Source organism: Colletotrichum truncatum (assembly GCF_014235925.2).
Source record: "Colletotrichum truncatum strain CMES1059 chromosome Unknown Contig_0001, whole genome shotgun sequence".
Classification (NCBI taxonomy): Eukaryota; Fungi; Ascomycota; class Sordariomycetes; order Glomerellales; family Glomerellaceae; genus Colletotrichum; species Colletotrichum truncatum.
In genome coordinates this window covers 1,351,783-1,373,546 of record NW_027222398.1, presented here as the reverse complement: position 1 = coordinate 1,373,546, position 21,764 = coordinate 1,351,783, and the positions used below count along the sequence as shown (strand labels likewise).

At 52.9% G+C, this 21,764-nt stretch overlaps 4 protein-coding genes across 4 annotated transcripts; 1 reads left to right on the top strand and 3 right to left on the bottom strand.

Moving 5' to 3' along the window:
- Positions 1-407: 407 nt before the first annotated feature.
- Positions 408-2,798, top strand: CTRU02_200329 (calcium-related spray protein; the record flags this gene model as incomplete). The annotated part of the gene is made up of 2 exons (XM_036718331.1): positions 408-2,669; positions 2,727-2,798. The coding sequence occupies 2 exons, from the start codon at positions 408-410 to the stop codon at positions 2,796-2,798; spliced, it is 2,334 nt and encodes a 777-aa protein (XP_036589331.1).
- Positions 2,799-6,371: 3,573 nt separating this feature from the next.
- On the bottom strand, positions 6,372-6,698 carry CTRU02_200328 (uncharacterized protein; the record flags this gene model as incomplete). The annotated part of the gene is made up of 1 exon (XM_036718330.1): positions 6,372-6,698. The coding sequence occupies one exon, from the start codon at positions 6,696-6,698 to the stop codon at positions 6,372-6,374; it is 327 nt and encodes a 108-aa protein (XP_036589330.1).
- Positions 6,699-9,815: 3,117 nt separating this feature from the next.
- On the bottom strand, positions 9,816-11,936 carry CTRU02_200327 (developmental regulatory protein; the record flags this gene model as incomplete). The annotated part of the gene is made up of 1 exon (XM_036718329.1): positions 9,816-11,936. The coding sequence occupies one exon, from the start codon at positions 11,934-11,936 to the stop codon at positions 9,816-9,818; it is 2,121 nt and encodes a 706-aa protein (XP_036589329.1).
- A 2,503-nt stretch (positions 11,937-14,439) lies between these two features.
- CTRU02_200326 (uncharacterized protein) lies at positions 14,440-15,267 on the bottom strand (the record flags this gene model as incomplete). Its single annotated transcript, XM_036718328.1, has 1 exon — positions 14,440-15,267. One exon carries the CDS (start codon positions 15,265-15,267, stop codon positions 14,440-14,442), a length of 828 nt encoding a protein of 275 aa, XP_036589328.1.
- Positions 15,268-21,764: the final 6,497 nt, after the last annotated feature.

The following is a 21,764-nucleotide window of genomic DNA, read 5'->3' as shown; positions in this document are numbered from 1 at the left end:
CGTTCGCTATTGTTTCCATCGCTGTGAAGTAAAAGGGGGCTTCAGAGAACAAACGGTCGCACCGCGCCAACCGTGGAATCGTCGGCAGATAACCCTCGCTAGCACCTTTGTTCCCCTGCCACGAAAAGCCGCCTCGCCTCCCTGCGACCCAAGAGCATCAACTGGAGCGACCACCATCAATCTCTTCGCTTCTGCTCGCATCTTCCCTTTTTTCACCAACCAACACGATCCCGTCTGGAACGATCTGTGAACCACTCCTATGATACGCTCGACCTAGACGGCCTCGAACTCTCTTCATCACTCTCGCTCTCCGATCCGCCCATCCCGCCGACTACTACTCGCCGGCTACTGGATCGTCCCTTTCCTTACTCACCTTGACAGTATCGACGACAAACCCTCTCGTTACGATGCGGTTCTCATTTGCGAAGCCGCTGCTCTTGCTGGGCGCTCTTGCGTCCTATGTCACCACTCCCGTCATGGCTGCCGAGCAGATGCTCGTCTCCAAATCCCTCAACACCTGCCAGGATGACTCGAGTTTCACGGCCAGTCTGTTCAACGTCGTCTTCACCCCCAGCAACGGAAGTGCCGCCATCAACATTGTCGCCGTTTCCTCCGTCCAGGGAAGCATTGTTTTCGACGTGGCTATTTCCGTCTACGGCTACGAATTCATGAGGCGCACTGTCGACCCCTGCAGCATTAACCTCGCTGGTCTCTGCCCCATGACTGCTGGAAAGATCACCATGAACTTCAACCTCCAAGTTGGTGAGGATGCCGTTAGCCAGATTCCCGGAATTGCCTACAACATCCCCGATCTCGACGCCACTGTCAAGGTCTTCGTCAACATGACCGACACCAAGCAGAGTGTGGCTTGTGTCGAGGCTGACATTTCCAACGGAAAGACTGTCGACTTGATCGGTGTAAAGTGGGCCACTGCCATCATCGCTGGCTTGGGTCTGATTGCCTCCGCCATCGTTTCTGGACTGGGTCACTCCAACACTGCCGCTCACGTTGCCGCCAACACCCTCTCTCTATTTGGTTACTTCCAGTCTCAGGCTATTGTGGGTCTCACCGGCATTCACCTGCCCCCCATTGTCCAATCGTGGACCCAGGACTTTGTGTGGTCTATGGGTATCATCCGTGTCCAGTTCATGCAGGACATCTTCACTTGGTACCAGCGAGCCACTGGCGGCACTCCCTCCACCTTGCTCAACTCTTTGACGACTACCTCCGTTCAGGTGGAGAAGCGATCTCTCGACCGGGCCATGTCTGCAGTTAGAATGGCCAAGCGCGGCATCGACGTCGGCATCTCCACTATTGCTAAGCGAGCCAACGTACAGCTCACCTCCGGTAGCTACCTCGTCTTCGGCATTCAAAGAGTTGCCTTTAGGGCCAAGATTGAATCAACCAACCTCTTCATGACTGGCCTGGCCTTCTTCTGTGTCTTCGTCATCTTCACCGTCCTTGCTGTAGCGGCTTTCAAGGGATTCTGCGAGTTGGCTGTTAGGCAGAAGTGGATGAAGAGCGAGAAGTTCCTCGAGTTCCGCAACGGCTGGTTCACCGTTCTTAAGGGTATTCTTTTCCGCATGACCCTGATCGGTTTCCCCCAGATGTCTATTCTCTGCCTCTGGGAGTTCACCCAGCGTGACTCTGCGGCCGAGGTCGTCCTTGCCGTCTTCTTCCTGTTTGGCATGGCTCTTACGCTCGGCTGGGCCGCCGCCAAGGTTATCCGCATCGCCCGTCGCTCCGTCGCCATGCACCGGAACCCGGCCTACATCCTCTTCTCGGATCCCCAGGCACTCAACAAGTGGGGTTTCCTCTACGTCCAGTTCCGTGCCTCGGCCTACTACTTCATTGTCCCTGTTCTTTGCTACACCCTTGTCAAGAGCATGTTCGTTGCTTTTGCCCAGCGCCACGGCACAGTCCAGGCGGTTGCCTTCGTCATCATCGAAGCCGGAGCCCTCATCGCTGCCAGTGTTCTGCGACCTTGGATGGACAAGAGCACCAACTCTTTCAACATTGCCATTTGTGTCATGAACTTCCTCAACTCCATCTTCCTGCTCATCTTCTCCAACGTCTTTGGCGCTCCCCCTCTGGTTAACGGTGTCGTCGGTGTCGTCCTCTTCATTGCCAACGCTGCCTTCGCTCTGATCCTCCTGCTCCTGGTCATCGCAAGCAGCACCTTGAGCTTCATCCGCAAGAACCCTGACGCCCGCTACCAGTTCATGGCCGATGACCGTGCTTCTTTCATGAAGTCCCAGACGCAGCTGAACACCACGACCGAGCTGGATGCTTTGGCCGCTACCGCCAGAGGCGACAAGGCTCACTACAACAAGGGTCTCGACCTCGATGACGATAACGACTCCATCTCATCCGAGTCTATGCGCCGTCGGGCCGACCCCTCTGCAGTCGCCCTGCCGCCGTCCACTGCTCAGTCCGCCGCGCCATCTCAGCACTCCGTTAACCGGGCTGGTGGCCAGGGCAACCACGCACCTCACTCTCCTGTGGACCCTTCGGTGCCTCTCTTCCCGGCTGACAACCGCCACCCGTACGGCAACGGCCCATCGCGTACGCCGAGCCCTTATAACGGTTCCGGGTCGACTCTGAACGCCAACTACAGGCAACAAAACAATGCCAGCCCAGCACAGTACAGGCAACAGAACAACGCTAGGTAAGGATACTCACTCAAGATGTGACAAATCACCGGCAAATGCTAACCAGATGGACAGCCCTTGGCAGCGTGGTGCAGGATACGAACACTAGATATGACCCGCTATGATTTATACCATTTCAGACGGTAGATACCGTACGGCCTAGAGGACGGCTTGCCAAACTACGGCAGGTCGGTGGTAGCTGTCTGGTCATGCCCTTTGTGGGTCGAGTATTTCACTCTCTCAGTACACGGAAGATTTCCAAACTCGATACAGCCAGTTCAGTAATAATGTGCCAGGCGTAGGAGAGGAAGCATAAACCCTGAATCCTGAGTTATGACAAGCATCACACCATAGACGGAATGGTATCTCCTTTTTTCCCCTTTATTGCTTTCCTTTACTTCTCTCTGTTCCACTTATAACTCTTGTCTCTGGCATTGAGGGCGGCGTCCCGAGATCACGGCGTTGATTTGTAGTTTGGGAGGTCGCCGGGGCACGCCGATCAAGGCGGCTGATGCACTGGCACAGGTTTTTAACTTTTTTTGTTGTAAATAAGGCTGTGGTTGAACGGGAAGGGGGTTCCCATCAACAGCAGCTTGGACGCCGGACTTGAAGAAAGGGGGAGGAAGGTTTTTTCAAAAGGGGTTGGACTTTCAGGACGGAGAAGGCCAACCATTTTTTGAGCAGAGATCAGCAATGCGTGTGATTTTGATCGGAGTGTGCACATATGCATACACCTGATGGTAGAAGCACAAAATAGCTAATGGATCCCTTTGTTACCAAAAAGTCTCATCGTTCTCCCAAAAAACTTGTCTTGGTTGATCTGATGAGGATACGGCTAGAGGTCAATCTCCACTGTGTCGGTCTGGACCTCGTTCTTGTCTCTGATGATGAAAGGAAGGATGCGATGGACAAGGAAAAAAAAAAAAGGTAAGACATGAAAAATTCGGTTCCGTCGAAGCTTTGCCTCTGCGGCCGGTACGAACCAAAGAGATGCGGTTGGTTTTTTTTTTTTTTTTTTTGGCGCGAGTGTTCTTCTCCGGCCGGTAGGGGAGAAGGAGAAGGAGATACGCCCCGTCGATGGGGGAGCGAAAGAAAAAAAAAAGTTCTCATCATTCTGGTCAGTCAGGCAGGGGGTGGGTGGTGGATCGGGAGAGGAGAGGAGGTCATCGAGATGACTTTGCGTTTTGGTTTTGAAGAGGTTATCTCCGGTCATACTATACGCGGGAGCTTCTGCTTCGGCCGACGTATAGGAAGGTCAAGGGATGGGTTCTGTTCTCCCGTCCCTTTCATTCCTTGTTTCATTACGGGCGGCGAAGACGACGACGATGACGACGGAGATGCTAAAGGTTGGACGATGGAACCTTGTCTTCGGCCGACGAGGGTTCAGAGTTTCCCATTGTGAGTTGAGCGGGACGGAGCGAGACACACACACGAGAGCAGGAGAAGGTCTATCTATCATCGGCCGATATAAAGTGGTCTGACTTTACGGAGGGCTTTGTCGACGGGGGAGCCAATTGCGGATGTGCAGAGACGGCCCTAGCGATACGTCCGTACCGGGAGGCCGGAGGACATGAAGAAGCCGGTGCCCCCCCGAGGGGTGGCTCAGGATAGTAGTGGATGGGGCTGGTGATGGGTGGTGGTGGTGTGGATGAGTAAGTGTGTGCGTGCTTGTGCTTGTGCCTGTGTCTCTATCCGTATGAATGGGTTGGAGGCTACGGATGAGTGACGGAACAACCGAGAGGCTTCGGAGTTTACCTACCAGGGGTGGGTTGAGGCCAGGCATCTTCATCCGAGCCTGGACTGGGCACTGTAGGATGTATGCTAAGACGATTCCGGCGTGAGGAGAGACAGAGAGAGAGAGAGGATGGGGTATTGCGGTGTTTTCTTTGTCTGTATAACGGTCATACGTTTGTAATGTATGGTGCAATAATGCTGACCGATCGTCCTCGAGAGGGGGTAACGTTCGAGCGAGGTTAGGCATGATGATGTAAAGACAAGGTGGCAGCATGGAGGAGGGGCTTCTCCAGGCCTATCTTGTGGCACCGGATAGATCTAAGTTGACGGAGTCCACGTTGGACCGTCGGGGAGGTCGATGGCGATGGATCCCCCCACAGTTGACGAATCTCGGCCCTCGTCAGAATTAGGATAGCTTTCGGTTGGACGTTGAGAAAGAAACAGTTTTTATTTTTGGCCAAGGATGTGGTTCTCGGCGGTACTGCCTACGGCAATGGCAATAGCATGGAAATGGCCAAGGCAAACGACGGCCCAAGGGTGGGGATGAGGAATACGATGGAGCTAATTCCAACCTGGTAGCCACAGGCGAGAGGTGTGCTTGAGTGAAGGTCCCTGGAAGAGAGAGAGAGTGGAGGAAGCTATCGTGAGGTAGGCCTAGCATGGTGGAGAGCCTTCATCGGTGGGGAGCGCCTGGGGGCTAGAGCATGTAGTTTGTTTACTGGGGACCAAAGGTGGATGACATGTCAAGTGTCAAAGTGGGGGGAGGGGCGTATTCTGACAGCGGGAAGGCAGTATTCGGTGATGATGTGTTTTTCCAGAGGCAGAAGTGATGTAGCAGAACCATCTACCGGTATGCAGGTCAAGGCTCGTGGCGCGGTGGTTCGCTACCCGCCCGAGATGGTGGGCGCCTTACCAGGCTTCAGGTGCAAGAAGGTCAAGATGGATGATTGAGAACCGAGAGGAAGGCACATGCATGGTCACTTGTTGTGGCGTTGCCCGACATGGGCTTGGTTCTTTGGGGCGGGACAACTGAATGATATGTAGCTTCTCGGCAGTTCTTAGATTTTGACAAGCCCGGTTGGTGGAAGTGGTTACCACAGCCTCGAGAGACGCCGTTGCGGTCAGGATTGACAATTTTCAGAACAAAACCAGCTCTCCAAGGGTTTGGATGAAGATATGTCTTAGTCGTTGCCTCAGACGGCCTTGGTTTGGGTTCACGAATTTGTCGGTTGGCGGTTAGCAGTGGGACAGCTGAACATATCGCGGGGGTGGTGGCAGAAGGGTCTTGCTAGGCTTCCCGGGAAATCTGGCCGCGTTCCTTGGGTGGCTTATTCAAAGGGCTGGCCTTGGAGTGCGGACGTGTAAGGTCCGCATTTCTGGTCGTGAAGGGGTTGTTGATGTTAGAGGAGGGGCGTGGTTTGGTGACTGTTTACTTCGGAGAGCCTCCGGATAATATCCTAGCCCTTTCATTGGTTAATTCATTTGACTGTTGGCTTATGGGAACTAGGTGAACGCTGACAGGCGAGCGAGCACGTCCTAAGACGAGGGTAGTGAAGCCACTTGACGTCGAAGCTGGAGCCTCAGGGTCGTGTATAGGCACGGACAGAAACGGGCCTGGAGAAGTCCAGTTAGGCCGCAGATCCATGTGCATAGAGTCCGTATACGTCTGGGTATGGCGATGTGAGTTGCCTGTGTAGCGGTAGGTGGAGTGGAGAGTAGGCTGTGGCTAATGTCTAAAGAAGCGGCCGCCTCAGACTGGCTGGAAATGAAGAAGAGGCGTAGGGCACGGAGTAACCTATGAGCTAGGCAGACCATGCAGCGGTTGGTGTGAGGCGGCAACTGTCATGACGGCGAGGGCTGGAGCTGGAACACGGGAAGACCGCCAAAAGTAGGGTAGGGTAGCTGCCATGTATCAGGTCATACTGGGCAAGCAGTTGAGGGCTGGCTTTAGGTTCTGCCTGTCCAGCATGCTGGGAAGGAGTATAGTCAGAGAGTGTATAGGGTGGCAGCAGCCCGGAACATGGGGCTCCGGGGTGAGACAGACTGCTGGGACTGACCAAGAATCAACGCCTCAGCAAAGTCTGTTTGCGGCCGGATTTGGATGTTCTTAAGTAGAAACCCCACAGATCCATCGATGGCTTTCGAGTCGAGTACGGAACCTGCCAGAGCCAGACTACCAGGCCAGGCCAGTAGGTTTGTCTCCGGGGCAATACGATTGGCCGAAGAACGAGCGCGAATACCGCTTGACCACATCCAGGGAACCGGTAGGAAGCCTCCTCCACTTTGTGCGTAGAAGCTCTCACGTTGAGGCATCGCTTGAGAGGTTGTTGCATTTGTAAGACGTTGATCATGCTGTACCATGGATAGGGTAATGGTGAGCTAGCACGTAGAGGAGATAACGATTCGATCACGATCAAGTGTCATGAATCCTTCCGGGGGGGGGGGGGAGAGAGAGGAGAATCAAAGCAGGGAATGATATTCGCGCAATACCTCACCAATCCACTCGATCAGTGATGGATGACGATATCTTGTGTGTTTATTGCTCATGAAGTAACAGATGATCAGTGCCGAACCCTGCGTCTGCTTGTGTTGGAGAATGATAGCTGAGACATCTTCAGCAGAACGTGGATCGCCACACGGGGCCACCGCCCAGGTGTCACACGAATTCATGTAAGCCTGTCAAGAATGCCAGCCAATGTCTCGCTACCTTATTCAATCGTGTATACTGGAGCGGAACTTCCTGACAGTGTCAGAAGGCCACACGGCAGTGGAGAGAGGATTTGGCATATCCCGAGAGAGTGGCTCAGCTACTTCTCGGAAGAAGTGATTGAACAGTACTCGTGACTGTAACGCAGGCGAGATCTATCTCTAATTTTCATGGCGCTCGCTATCGGACTCTGCGAGGCGCAAGGGGGGGTGAAGGTGATTCTTCTTCTGCCGTTTCCGGCCAAACAATACAACATATTTCTTGGCGACTATGACTGATCAGGGTGTGTAATCAGTCCCATGTCCCGGGCGTACAGGCCAGGGCTCATGCAGGTACCGAACCCCTCCAAGAAACAGCATACGAAAGACATAGATCTAGTCTGTGATTGGGTGTACGGTGTACCTGCATTCAGACTGGCCACAGACGTTGAGTATAGATCCTGGGGGTGGTTGTTGGTGACAAGGTCGAGAGAGGGAGAGATGGATAGAGAGGGGACGGCTGAGGCGTATGGCTGTGGTCAAACGCTGGAATAACGCTTCCGGGAAGGGTATGAGGTGAATACCTGGAGAGGTCCAGACGCAAGAGAGAGAGAGAGAGAGAGAGACTTGTACAGATTGGGGAATAATTGCGAATGCATGGTCTAGCGAGCGAGATCGTGATGTGGAAGGAGGGAATAGAGAGAGGAGAAAGAAAGAAAAAAAGAGGCAGAGTAACATTCCGCACTGAGACAAGGATACGCGAGCTCTGCGCCCAGTTCCGTCATTCCAGTGGCGCTTCTTCGATTTAGGGTTTGGGGTGACAGATGGGAAGATGGAGGGAGGCAGGCCATAGGTGGGGGGCTGCGAGATTCTGCAACGGGGATCTTGCACTAGTCCTGCGAGATCCAGAGGGACAGGTAGGGTAGGCAAAGGAGACTAACAGGCGAGCTTGTGGCTGCCCTCCCTCTCCTTTGGCTAGAGATGGAGCAGCATGGATACGCCGTTCCCCCGGTCTGCTGGTTGGGACTGACAAACGCCCGCAATGCGCCTCCTTCGGTCTTTACCTTGGGAGGAATGGTCAGGACGAGAGAAAAAGAGGAAAGGTGCAATGTAAGGCGGATAGAGGAGGGCGAACAGAGGGGGCGGAGGAATGAGGTAAGGCTTAGCGGTGAATTTGACAGTGGAGGTGGAGGGGAAAGAGAGAGCTCTAGTTTGAAGGGTCCGGAAAAAAAAGCCAAGTTTTTTCTTTTCTCTTCTTTTTTTTCCCCCCCTCTCATAGTTTGATAAGGATTACAGAAAGAGAAGAAGAAGCTATCTGTTTGCGGCCATGTTGTCTTAAAGGAACCAGAAAGACGCACACACACACACACACACACACACCCTCCCCCTCTTCATCGTCCTCTTTCCACCCCCAGATCCACCCTCATCCATCTCATCCACTTCATCTACTATCATTGCCAAGCCTCGTTGTAAGGAGCTGCCGCGCGTTGGGGTCTGGACTTTTTGGAGATTTTAGGCGAGAGCGATTCTTTAGGGAGAGGGCCCTATCATGATCGGATGCTGGTCTGTGTTGGCCTTCCCGACGACCATGTTTTCCCCCTCCCCCCTCTTCTTACCAGTCCTGTCGACGGTGAGAGGCGGATGAGGCGGGAATACCAATACCAAACTACATTGTAATCCAAAGAGGATACCGAAAAGTAGCCTGCTACGTGTATGTGTGTGTGTAGCTCGGGGCGCAATCTCCGGTGACGATCGGCTAACGGCTGCCTTTGGGGCAGATGAGGGCCCCATAGCGCATCGTAGTACCTGCTAGGAAGCTGCCCCGACCCTCTGGACTGGGAACTGACGAGGGGCTGCGCGAGGCGTCTTTTTGTTTGGGCATCTCGGGGCGTCTGGCAATGAGTTTGTTGTTTTGTTTATTGACGTTGATCCGTGGTTGTGATGATGATAACGATGAATGGTTGATCACCGGTTTTCATGTTAAGACGAAAAGATGGGTAATGAAGCCGGGTTCTCAAGTTCCCTTGGTCACATGAATATTATGATGATGATGATGATGATGATGATGATGATGATGATGATGATGATGATGATGATGATGATGATGATGATGATGATGATGATGATGATGATGATGATGATGATGATGATGATGATGATGATGATGCGTAATATGTGTCTGTTGGGAGCTGCTGATGACAAGGCACTTCGGATATCACGGTTGTTTGCAGAAAGGAATCATAATGTTGTGTAAATAATATGTTATTTTGGTTATTGATGGTTTTTTCCCTTTCGAATCTGCTCTGCTAGGATATCCAACCCCCCCCCCCCCCCCCCCTATCCGTAACTCGTACCTCGGGTTCCAGCCTGTGTTGTTTTTGGTTTGACTCCAAGCAAACAAAAACGAGATTAACTACCTAATAAATATTGTTGATGGGTGGGTAATAAGTAAGAATAAAAATTGTGTAAGCGACCAATGTCGGCAACCTGTGAACAGTCGGTCAGAGCTCGCGCTCCTAATGCCGTATTGTAAAAAAAAAAAAAGAGAAAGAGAAGAAAAAAAGGAGTAAAAGAGCACATAGTAAGTAGTAATTGTTGAAAGCCATCAACAGTAATAGAAATTATTTCGCGTGATAATTCCCGCCAAACGCCCGGCATCACCTTCCTAGCCTGCCATACCATAAACTCCCAGGCGCTTTCCCATGCGTATTTTGTTTGCAAGTTTCCCATCGAGTAAAGACCAGTTCAGAAAACGAATCCTTCCTCGACCAACTTGTCCACGTCTCCTCCCGCCGCCTTGACGGCCTTGATAGCTGCTTCGCTCAGCCTTCGGCGCTTCTCCATCGCCTCCTTTTCCCGGCGGGCCTTGGTCTTTGAGCTGCCGCTGGGTGCCACACCCGTCATGAGGATGTTCTTGTCGCTGGGTGTGAAGTTGACGAAGCCGATACCATCAGACGCTCCGCCCAATCCACTTCCGATGGATGGTGTTCGCATGCTCTCGCGCCGTGACCAAGAGCGACGCTTCTTGACGCTTGCGCTCAGGGCCGCTCCGCCACCAATGTTAGAAAGCGAGCCACCGCTGCTGTGGCGGGATCGATTTGTGGGCGTGGGCGAAGTCGAAGAGTCGCGGCTGCCCTGGCGTGTACGGCTTGGGTTGCGGGTCTTGCGCATCGGGGTTGACATGCACATATGGCGGGTTCCGGCCGAAGGAGCACGGGGCATGCGGGGCCGGCGCTCGGTCATCTGCTGTTGGGGGTGATGAAGCTGCTGGGGTTGGTAATGGACGACAGGCGAAGAAGTGGCACGGGGTTGAGGCATATGGATCATGAGACCCGACATCTCGGGTCCGGCCGCAGCGAGGCTGTTGTATTCGTACGGGAGCTCGCTGTGTTGCGTGTGCATGGCCAAGTTGAAGGTGGCATTGCGGGCGTTCTGTGCTTGGTATTGTGAGCCGGTCGACAGGTCCATATTGCTACCGTCCCACCACTGGTTGTCAAGGCTGTCAGTGGCATAGGGGTTGGACCACGCAACATGGGAGTCTGTCTGGGGTGTTGTTGTGACCATGGGCCAGGTGGCCTTGCTGGTGTTGGCAACATTGCCGGTGCTCATCTGCTGGTGATGGAAGAACATGCCGCTCTTGTCGTCGAGGACGGGAGTATCCATGGGAGTGGTCGGGTCGCTGCGGCGGAACATCTGGACATGACCACCATTGACACCGGTATCGAAGAAGGGATCCTCGACGTAGCCACCACAGAAGGGGATGCCGTTGCTACCTGTTGATGAGGAGGTAGGCAGGTCCTGGGGGATGGTGGCACTGTTGGGAGGGGAGAGGGGGAGTCTGGTGGGAGGACCACCGAGGCCGGTGAGGTGCTCAGGACGGAGCTTGAAGGCCTTGCGAGGCGAAACGTTGGGCGAGAGCGGCCCCCTGTGGTCGACGGCAACGGAAGACATGCTGGGCTGTTTATGACGGACTGATGCAGCTTTCTGCTGCAGCTTGGAGGCGACGGCCTTGAAGAAATTACTCGGCTTACGACCACCGTTGGTGTGATTGTTGCTAGTATTGCTGGTTTTGCTGCTGCCGGCGAGATGGAGGTTGGAGTTGCTGCTGGTAGCGGACGAGGCCTGAAGATGAGGTGTAGGAGGATGGGAAATAACGACTGAAGGAGCGCGGGAAGGCGACGCTTTCAACGATATTCCTTCAAGGCGGAGGAGCTCAGAGTCAGAGATCGACTCAGACCCGCCCGCACAAGCTGTGTCCGGATAGGTCGAAGTCTTCCTTTGTCCATGTCCCTCTGCGCAGCCGATCGACCACGAAGACTGGAGCCCCGGAACGCCCACAGCTGGCGGTACCGCCGCGTCTCCAGTCACTGCCGCTACTCTAGCGGCTGCTGATGATGGCACTACTGTGGCAGCGGGACCTGCTGCGGCGCTAGCTCTAGCTTCCACGAGCGGCTGTGAGTGGCAACTTAGTAGGTCGTCTAGATCGTCCGATGCGCTTGTTGTCGACGCGGAACCATGGGCGGGGAGTGGGATGTTGAAGAAGAACGAGTCGGGTAAGGCAGGGCGAGGGAGCTCGTTACCTCCGGTTGTCGAAAGCCTCTCGAGGTCAACAAATTCCTCGAAGAGCAGTCCGTCGTCGACAGCACCTGCAGCCGACCCTCCCGCCGCCGCTGCGGTCTCTGCTGTTGTCACTCCTTGCCATTGCAGGTGGGACGAACCCCCGTTACCGTCTTTGTCCGCGTCCATGGGCTCTACTGGGAACTGGGCCTGTGAGTACGTCATGTTGTTGCCGTAGTCTGTTGGGTGTGAGCTGGGCCTGACTCTGGTGTCTGAGCTTCTCGTCCAATGCGAGACGGCCGCTGTCATGCTCTTCCTGTCTCTAGTTCTGGTTCTGGTTCTGTCTCGCCCTCTGTCTGTGTCTATCTACTGTTGAGTTCCGCAAACGAACGAGGGCCAAGACTAGAAACAGGAGCACACAGGTGGGGAAGAGAACAACTGGTAGAGCAAATCTTTTTGCGCTGTGTGTCTCGCGCGTAGCTGTGAGTGGCAGGAGTTCAAAAGCTTGGTTGGAACGAGCGTCGATACAGTATTCGTTTTCAGCAAAATGGGTGAGAAAGGAGTGAGAGAATGAAGATTGCAGAAACTGGTGCGAAATCTTTGCAGATTGGGATTCTTGTACGGAAAAGAAAACCGTCGATGGTTGCAAGTCCGCATCAGGTGGAGGGGACGAGAGTCAACAAATACCGTCCGGTTCATGTCTCTCACCCTGCCACAGCAACTATTGAACAAATATGGAAGCAGCTAGGAGACGGTCACCCTGGAATTGGGACCGCATAGATCACCGTGCTCTTGGCGACAGATGCCCTCAGCGACCGAATGTCCAAAGGAATGTTGCCCATGTCGTCCAGTGACCCAGCGAGGCTGGCCGCATTCCAGTCCATCCTGTCGCTCCTCCCAGACCCTACTAAAACTGGGGTTGAGTTGGACAGAGGGATCAACGACGTCAAAGAAAACGAATCTCTTTTGCCCTCAAATCAACTTAGGTTGATGGTAATGGTCAAGGAGGTAGGGGGAAAGAAAAAGAGCCCCGAACAAATCATCGCTCTTTTCCCCCTTCGACCAAAACCTATTATGCACCACAAAGAACTATCGTTACTCGACTGCAGGCACCTGCATATCCACTCATCCACTGCGTTGGTCTTTGCTCCAAAAATCCCAAGACTTCAATTGATAGCAATGGGTCATTGATGACCTTGATAAGTCCAGTCCCTCGTGGGGTTGCGGAGGGCATGATCCGATACGGAAACGCCACAAGCCAGAGCACCATGTCTCTCGCGGTCTGGGCAGCGGGGTATATCTCCATGGTGCGAGGGGCATTTGAAGGCCTGGCCTTCTCTCTCCTCTCTCCTCCATCCATTCCGCTGGTGGTAGTGTGTTGCTGTGAAAATAGAACATGCGGGCGCAGTATGCTGTATACAGTGGCAGCACCCTTACAACAAGGAAGATGGGCCTATTTCGAGGAAGAAAGGATGGCGCCGGCTGTGGGCAATGGCGGCGGCCGACTGCAAGGCACCACGCCCCCGCGACGGCCGGACCGATAGCTGGTCCAGGCTCCAGCCCTCACTGACTCTCTCAATCTGACTTTGGCAGGCTACCTTGTTGCAATCTGGACCATGGCCAACTGCCAGATAATTGTTCCCCCCAGACAAGGTGTCCGCTATGGAAACACTACTGCAAGTGCCCACGTCAACCTTGACATCGCTTGAGAAAAGGCTGCCGCTAGAAAGTCTAACTTGGCATATTCGTCGCTGTGGTTCTCCATCGCTAAGCTAAGCACGAGAGAGAGAAAAACTGCATCTGACGGCATAGGCTATTCCAAGCGGGAGAGCTTTGGCGTGTTAGCCCAGTGATCACTGGAATGCTTCTCATGTTACACCCCCCCTTGTTCCCGATACTCGTGGGGGAACCAAGGGACGAAGAACGCTCATGAGTTTGATAGCATAGTGTTGGCACACGTTGCTAGGATTGAATGGGGCGGGGCATTGTTCATTGTGATGTTTGCATGAATATAGCTCCCATTGAGAGCCTGCGTTGGCTACAATGGTTTCCCGTATTGCCGGGACAGCTTGCTCGTGTGGTGAGGCGAAGCCGTTACATGTCCCACGCTGTCTGCCAACCCCTTGGAAGAACGGTGCTTCTGAAAACATCAATGATGTTGCTTCATCACCTTAGTCATCATGATGGCTCAGTATTTGAAAGAGTCCAAACGTAATGTAACATCCACAACGTGGTTAGTCTTGATTGTTGATTTCGGCCATATATCCTCTACTTGGACCCCCGTCCGGTCGCCTGGGATGTAGGCGCAGGAATGTTATGTCAACTGCCTCTGCCACCATTTGCCATAACCTTTGGTACGCCTCACCGCCTGCGGGCGAAAAGCTATGGCTGCGAGGCCGTAGTTCCGCAGGCTGTTCGGTCTTCGATGCAATCCTTTCTTCCCGCCAGGGTTACTGTTTAAAGGAAAAAGGAAAAGAGAAGAAAATTGACCTCGCATAACCGATATGCCGCGAGGAAGACGCCCAACCTCGGTGTCCGGTCCACCAGACACAAAACGCCCTCAGTCTTGTCCCTGACTGAGAAACACAGATCCGCCCACATAACTAACGGCTGAACCTTCAGCCGTACGTGTGCTTTGAATGCCGCCGAATGAAGTTAAAACATGCTGCCCCGTTGTAAACGCCGTTGCTGAACTCGAACCCCCATGCCGCCCATGTCCCGTGGGTATATCGCCAAAAATCACTGTTCTCGTACAAAAAACGCTGAAATACCGAAGATCCACTTGTAGTCGCTCACTTCAAACTTGGTCGTCTTACACTGGTCTGGGCTCCCGCGTTGGTCCTGGACCTTTACGTTTCCGCATCCTTGGCCGATGCCTGACAACATTGTGACACCGAAGCGCTGTTTCTGCCGAGCCTCTGAATCGCAATGATCCGAACTTTCGAAGAGCGCTAGATGGGCCCATCAGAAGTTCTCCGCTTGCGGTCAATGCTCTTAGGGTAGGGAGATCGGCATCATCATCACAAAAGCCCTCGTCCACTTCCAGTCTTTCAGATGCCTCAAGGTCTTGGGGAGTGTCTGCCTCGATTTTGGATAGATTCGGGCATGTTGGAATCGACTGCACAAGTGGTGAAAGTGGTGCAAGGATAGCACTGGACCGCGACTTCTCTGATATGATGCTTCTTAAACGAGCCTCAGTGACGCTAGCATGATTGGGGTTGTTGGCAAGCCGACTGTGCCATCGCCGTCTTGACCTCTTCCAGTCAGCGACTGGTTGATGTTCTTCGACGTCATCCATTGAAAGATCCATTTCGCAGTCGTCGTCAGCCTCAAGAGGTGCAGACGAGAGGTGCGCAATGCTTGACGGTGATATCCCGTGCGACAAGATCCTCATTTGCGGTCGGCGTAACACGTCTGGAAACAAAGTCTGCTTGCTGAGCTCATGGACAAGATTGTCGATGGGTTGTGGTGGGGTCGGTGGAGCGTCATGGGGACCCGAGGGACTGGTTGACGAAGTTGGGATTGTCGTCGTGGAAATGTCTAATTGGCGTGGTCTTTGTCTTGGAGACAGATGCGGCTCCGAATCGGCAGCATCGGCCACCGGATGCGCCTGCATCCCCATGGTGAAGTGATCGAACATATCCCTGAAGTTCGATGATGTTGGCTGCAAGTGGTGTTTGGCTATACAGGGGAGGAAAAAGCAGAGGTGGAAGCTGATAATCGTTCTTGGGGAGGGGGGCGAGCTGGTATTATGAAGGCATCCGCAACCACGCTAACCTAGGCGATGAGGCGCCGTGGCGGCCACAAAAGGCCGAGAGCAAGTACTAGAGCAGTTTTGGGCGGCGAGTGCTAGCAGCAGGAATGAAGCTTAGTTGGTGTTGAGGCCGAGTTCGAAAACTGGGCAGCGACGGAGTGTAAACGAGCGAAAGCCTCTGCCATGTGGCTGCGCCTGAACGCTATTCAGGTCGACGAGAAGCTGCCGGGGGAAAAGGCGGACGAAATGGTGAGGTATTGCGACGAATTTGATAAGTATGAAGCGAGGCGAGGGGTCGGAGAGATGGGAGAAGGAGGAGGTAGTTTGGTTTTGTAGGGGTATGTTCCAATTGGAAGACGGAGAAAGGGCGAGGAAAAGAAAGAGACGGCCAGGTCTTTTGGCGTAGCGTCACGAGAAATAGCAGCTAGCGTGGCTAGTGTAAGTGACTCGGGCTTGAACAAAAGTTGATGAACCTGGGTCTGGTAGAAACAAGAGCCGACGAGCAGTCGCAGGACTGCGTGGGTGGGCGCAAGTGCAGATGAAGGAAGCGGTATGGGATCCGTCTCGGTATCCAGTATTAAGCCAAGCAGTATCCGTACCGTATGGCCGGCACTACTAGTGGGCTTAGCGCAGCCAAGCTTCTCCAGAGAGTGGGCAGGTTTTTGGGAGCCGGGAGACAAGGAGGGTGGTTGCACAAAGGCAGCAGGACTAAGAGTTGGCTGTGTCACCTGGGATTGGCGCTACATAGTACTCGCTCTCTCTTTCTGTCTCTCTCTCCTCTGCCGCCACAAGAGGTCGATGAAGTGCCGTATGATACGGGTATGAGAGTACATAACACCCGTTCCGGGAAATGGTCCAGGGGGAGGGGGGGTGTGAATCAAACCAGACGAAGCGGAGAGAGTCTGATGTGAGTCGACGGTACACGCCTTCCTCATTTACAGTGAGAGACAGCAGCGTCAGCAGTGATGGAATGGGGGACTGCAGCGGTGCCTGAGTCCGGTCCGGGAGTTAAGCTGAGTAAAGTATTGCATTGCATCAAGTGCCGATGCTGAATGAAGACATTGAACCAAGTCCAGGGATCTTAGGGGAATAAAACAAATTAAGAATAAAATGGAGGGGGTCCATCACCACTTGCATTCAAGAATCGTCGGGCCTGACTGCTCTGCCGGTAAAGTCGGGCCGGGTGGAGAGAAGAAAGAAGAGAAAGAACGGAGGGGTGGTGAGGGTGTTTGATTTTACTGTATAAAGTGATAGGAATCCGAGCTCGATGGGCGAGACTCCCTTCTGAAGGAGCCCAGAACAGGGGGCTACGGAAGTGATCTTTGGGACAGTTCGGGGGGAGGGGGCGTCGATATTGATAAAATGACGGAAGGGCAAAAGCGACGAGCTGAAAGTGCTGGGGGCGCCTCAAAGGATAAAGAGTGGCCGCATGCTACGGTAGCTGAGTGGAATTGGTATTTTATGGCGTCGTTCAGCCCAGCTGGGTGGTTAGCTTTGATGATCGAGGAGATCGGAGGCCGGGACGAAGGATTATGAAGAGCGTGCAGACGTTGGGTTCCGACGTAACCAAAACCGTGGGAAACGGTGCAGCGCCCAGTACCCAATGCTCTGGGTCTGACGGCTGAGTCAAACCAACCAGAGACACATGGGAGATTGGATGACAGCCAGGGAAGGAACGAGCGTCAAATAGCCCTTCTTCCTCCCTAGGGAGATGTACTGCCACAATGCCCAAAACCGCCGCCGGACTTTACTAAGAACCCGCGATTATGTATATGCTCACAGGCCTCTTGTTGTGCCCATCATCATTACCTGTGGTTTAATTCACCATCAGCAGCAAAAGCCACCCACTGTAAGACTGGAAAGAGACCCTGCCAGCTGGATTAGAAAATTAAAAAAAAAAAAAAAACACCAATAACGGAAGGCAAGATGGTGAAGAATGGTACGTACTCTCCAGCGCTAAGCTATATCCCAGTCGGGCCAGGATCCGACCCAGGACCCCTGGCTGAGCAATGGTGCTGGCTAGACGCAAGCGAACGATTCCGAACCCACTAGACGAGCCGTAGGTCTTTTTCCTCCACAAAGAGCCTGGTCCATTCCAAGACATTCACCACCCTCATTGTCGGGAATTTGGAACTTCGAACCATGGCACGGCCAAATTACTGGACAGCATCTGTACCGTATCATCAGGGTGTCTCTTACGCATTGGAAACTTTACGGTACGTCCACGGCAGAAAGAGGAGGAGGTCATTGCACAGACACTGTCTGTTCTGTCCAATATGAATCGTAACAACACATCCGGAGCCTGTTTTACGATCAGCTTACCAAAAATCTTGAACGATGTGGAATTTGATCAGGAGGCAGCGAGTAACCCAAACGGTAACTGTGCTAACCTAGTGTAAGGCACTTTGCGTACATAGTAGAATAATACACAGGCTAACAGGTGCCTGCTGCAATCTGACCAATCCAAGGACAGTACTGTGTATCTGATGGACCAGACCCGCTATTCGCTAGTGGAGTCCAGCTGCCTCACACTTAGCCAACCATCTCGCCCGGCTTCACCGTTCGCTTGGACTCTCCAGAATAGACGGCCTTGGAGACGGTTGGCCTGTTAAAAGAAAGGCTCTGATACGGCGAGTCTACCACACTGTGCTAGGTACCTGGCCCTTGTCGTCAATAGCATCCTTGCTCCCCTCTTGGCTCCTTCCTTGTGGAATCTATTCCACCTCCCTCAAAAGTTCTCCTCGCCCAAGCAAAGGGAACGTTGATGTAATAAGCTCTTTCACACTCACACACCTCACTTCATGGCAAGAGCAATTCTGATTATTCAAAAACACCTCGTTATGCGCTAAGAAATACTTCCCATGCAAACGTACATACACTGCCTGCTACCCTAATGCGGGCACGATGCCCTCGTGACTTTCAAACCACGTCGCCCGTCTTGAACTTACCCAGTCCTACAAACACCGCAGCATCACTGTCACCCATCGACGTTTCGCCCATTACATCGCGTCGGATCAGTATCTCACGTATCAGAAGGGATATTCGGCGCTCAGTCGGGACCCTAATCATCGTCTAATCACGGTGAGACCAAACAAGCAGTCAGGCGCTTGGATGCATGGGTTCTGAGACCACGCCAGCTTAGCTCGACCACTATTCATGTTATGATGATCCTACCCACCCTTCGAGAATCGCTAGAACAAACATGTTGTCTCTGGCCCTCTGTCTCTTGAGAACCGGTCCTTCTCGTCTCCACGAACTTCCGCGTGTTCTGGCCACCTGGAATCTGAGACTCTTTGCTTGTTCGGCCCTCAATGCAATGCACGGAAGCGCGATAGTCACCTGCAGCCTGCAACCTGCTGCATGGTGCTTCTCCTCGCCTGCACAACCTACCGATACTCACAGCCAGTTAGCAGCCGGGAGCATCGATCACCATGTGGTAGTCGACGCCTCTGACTCCGCCCCGACCCTTCCACGAGGGAAAAAACACGCCATTGTTGAGACGAGGTGAACCAGTTGTTGCACAAAGCCCCATCTCCAAACAAAAACACCGGGTATTCTTTTCAAGGTGCCACTTCATCGACTTGTGACGGTTGCAACTGGCAGCACAAGAGAGCTGTTGCACTGATTGAATCTCAAACAAACCCTCGAGCATCCTGTGAATTAGCCTGTTTGCTTCTCTCATTGATTTCGCCAATCGACTGTCGAATCAGGGTCTCAATGCTTCGCTTCACTGTTCCTCTCTTAATTGCGCTCGTGGTGATTGTTAATATCTGTATGAAAAGTCCTCACGAGCGCTACCTTTTAACTCCAGCGTGTCTGCATGAGACAGGTAGATGGCCATCATCATCCTAATATGAGAGGAACTCGTAATACTAAGAAGCCTTTGAGAGAAAACAACGATAAGTATCATGATTCGCCACCTGCGTTTTTATGTGTTGAGGCAATACCGAGGGAGACACTTCGAACACTCTGAACAATGCATATGCAGACAAACATCAGACGACTCAGAAGCCCGAGACCCCTCATGGCTTCTATGCGGACGTCTTCTCAAGATGGACATCGGCCTGAGAGTAGCTTCATGCAGTGCGTTGGTTGTTCTGGGCTGCCTCAGTCAGTCAATCAATCAATCGCAATACGTCATTGAAGATCGACACACATGCATGTTGGGGGCATCTGTATCTTAGCTTGAATCTCTACTGACACAATCGGCTTTTTCACCTTTTTGAACTCGCATTACCATGGCTGCTTCTATTTGCACCTCCCTCTCAGTGGTGGGGCTTCCTTTCAAGCATGATCCTGATCTAGATCAGCGCTCATGTGGGCTTCATGGGGTCGGTGCTTGACTGGCTCCTGCTTTGGCTCGAGGCTCTGTGAGCTTCCGCCAAGGGCCCCTTGTCTCCCCAGTTTGCCTGGAGCCCTTCAGAGACCTCCTCGCCGTGTACGACCAACCGCAACAACATCGTGTCTCTGTGCGCATCATCCAAGGGACAAACCAAGATCGCCGCCAGTCGTCTTTCGTCATTGTCAGCAGTCACTGAGTGGCTCGGCAATCAACCCTAAAAATAAAAATAAAAACAGAATGCTCACCCTGACGATCCACACAGAGGCACAACAAGTGAAGGCCAACAACCAAGAAGGGTACACCGAAACAACTTATCGGCCGAACGGCATTTTCTTCACTCCATTCAGACCGACGGCCATTCATTGTCTCTCTTCAATCCTCAAAGCATCGCCTCATTTGGGATTAGGAGATAAGAACTAGTTCTTTTAAGCCTGGGTGGCCGCTAGCCAAAGTCCATGGCTCTAAAAGCAGTCCCGAGGTCTAATGGACCTACCATCAGGACCAAGGACCATTTTGTTCAATTCAGCCTGCCGAGGCTCGACATATAATCCAGAATTTTGAGTCGTTTCTCGAAATAGCCAACACTACAGTTGCAATATCAACACGGAGCCTGTGTGTCAGACACTGGGCTGTCAAAACGTCACTCAGGAACTAATGCCTCATTCCTGTCACTCAATCCTTCGTGATAATCCGATCACCAGGCTTGTGGCACCTAGGCGCTCGTTCCAAGCACCGATAAAATATCGCTCAAGATATCGTGCGGGAGAATGAATCGCGCTCGGCTCTCACAGGCCACGGATCAATCAAGTCTTGAAGCTTAACGCGTTCTCACTCATGACGCCAACACACTTTGGGAAGCCCCAGACCTGGCCCGATACTATGAAGGGCATGGCTTCGGATCAAAGGATACTGCCGAATCGCACGGCCTCGCTGAGAAGCGGAGATATATTTTTTAAATTTAGCTTGCAGCTACCTTGTCAGCTGAACTTCGGGGCCCAACTCTGTGCGCTATGCCCTGACCCCGATGGTTTTAAAGTCGCAATCGACTGTGCTTACATCGACGCGGGGCCGTCTTTGTTACCAACAGGCTCTGCCGTTTGGCATTTGTTGATCTACGAGGGGGGGACCCAATGACCCTTTTTACCCATGATTCAATTCGAATAAGCTAGCGGCCTATCACTAGCCTCCCTTTTTTTTTTTTTTTTTTGGCCTGGGTAAATCTCCGACAGGTGACAGAGCCAGTTAGGTTTCGATAATGTCTCCCTGTATACATGTCCCGGAAGCTTGATTTTCAGCTTCAAGGGTTGCTTGGGGCTTGGCAAGACACAATGGTATGGACGAGCACGCAAAGTCCGAGTTTCCTGTTCATAGACATCCTGTAAGACGCCGCCCTCGCAGTGACCCCGCCGCGGCGTTGGCGGGCATACCGAGGTAGCGCCAGTTTACGGGTCCCCGAAACCAAATGGAAATCGGCATCCCGAGATCGCCCTATCTGGCGACGGTCCCGTGGCATCATAGCTTGAACGATGGACACGGGGCTTCTACGACATTCCGCATGATGTGCATTTGATCCTATGATTTCGGGCGGATTTGACGGGAATAACATTCGTCTGCTGAGTTGACGGAGCCTCTTGCTCCTAGCTTAACACTTCGAGTCATTTGGTAGGACACCTCATGACTACCCCTTATTCGTGGACCATGGCTGTGTCGCTAGCCAACTTCTTGCTAAGCTGTGATGCCGCGTTGCCGGTCCTTGTTTCGTTTTCCTGTGTTGTTCTGTGATTTGTGCTATTTGCAGTCCTAAACCCTCAGAGTGGCCGCCCTCCATTGGCAAAACTGAACTTGAACATGACATTGTAGGGTTGCTTCTATGAGGCTACGCGGCTGGATGAAGCCATGGCTGAGAAGGCAATTTGTTACCGTGTTGTAAAGACAGCTTGATCTTGCGCCGTGTAAGGAGCATAGAAAAATAAGTCATGATTGCAAGACATCATGAGTTTCCAAGTCACCACCTACTTCCGTGACTTTACCCCTCTTTACG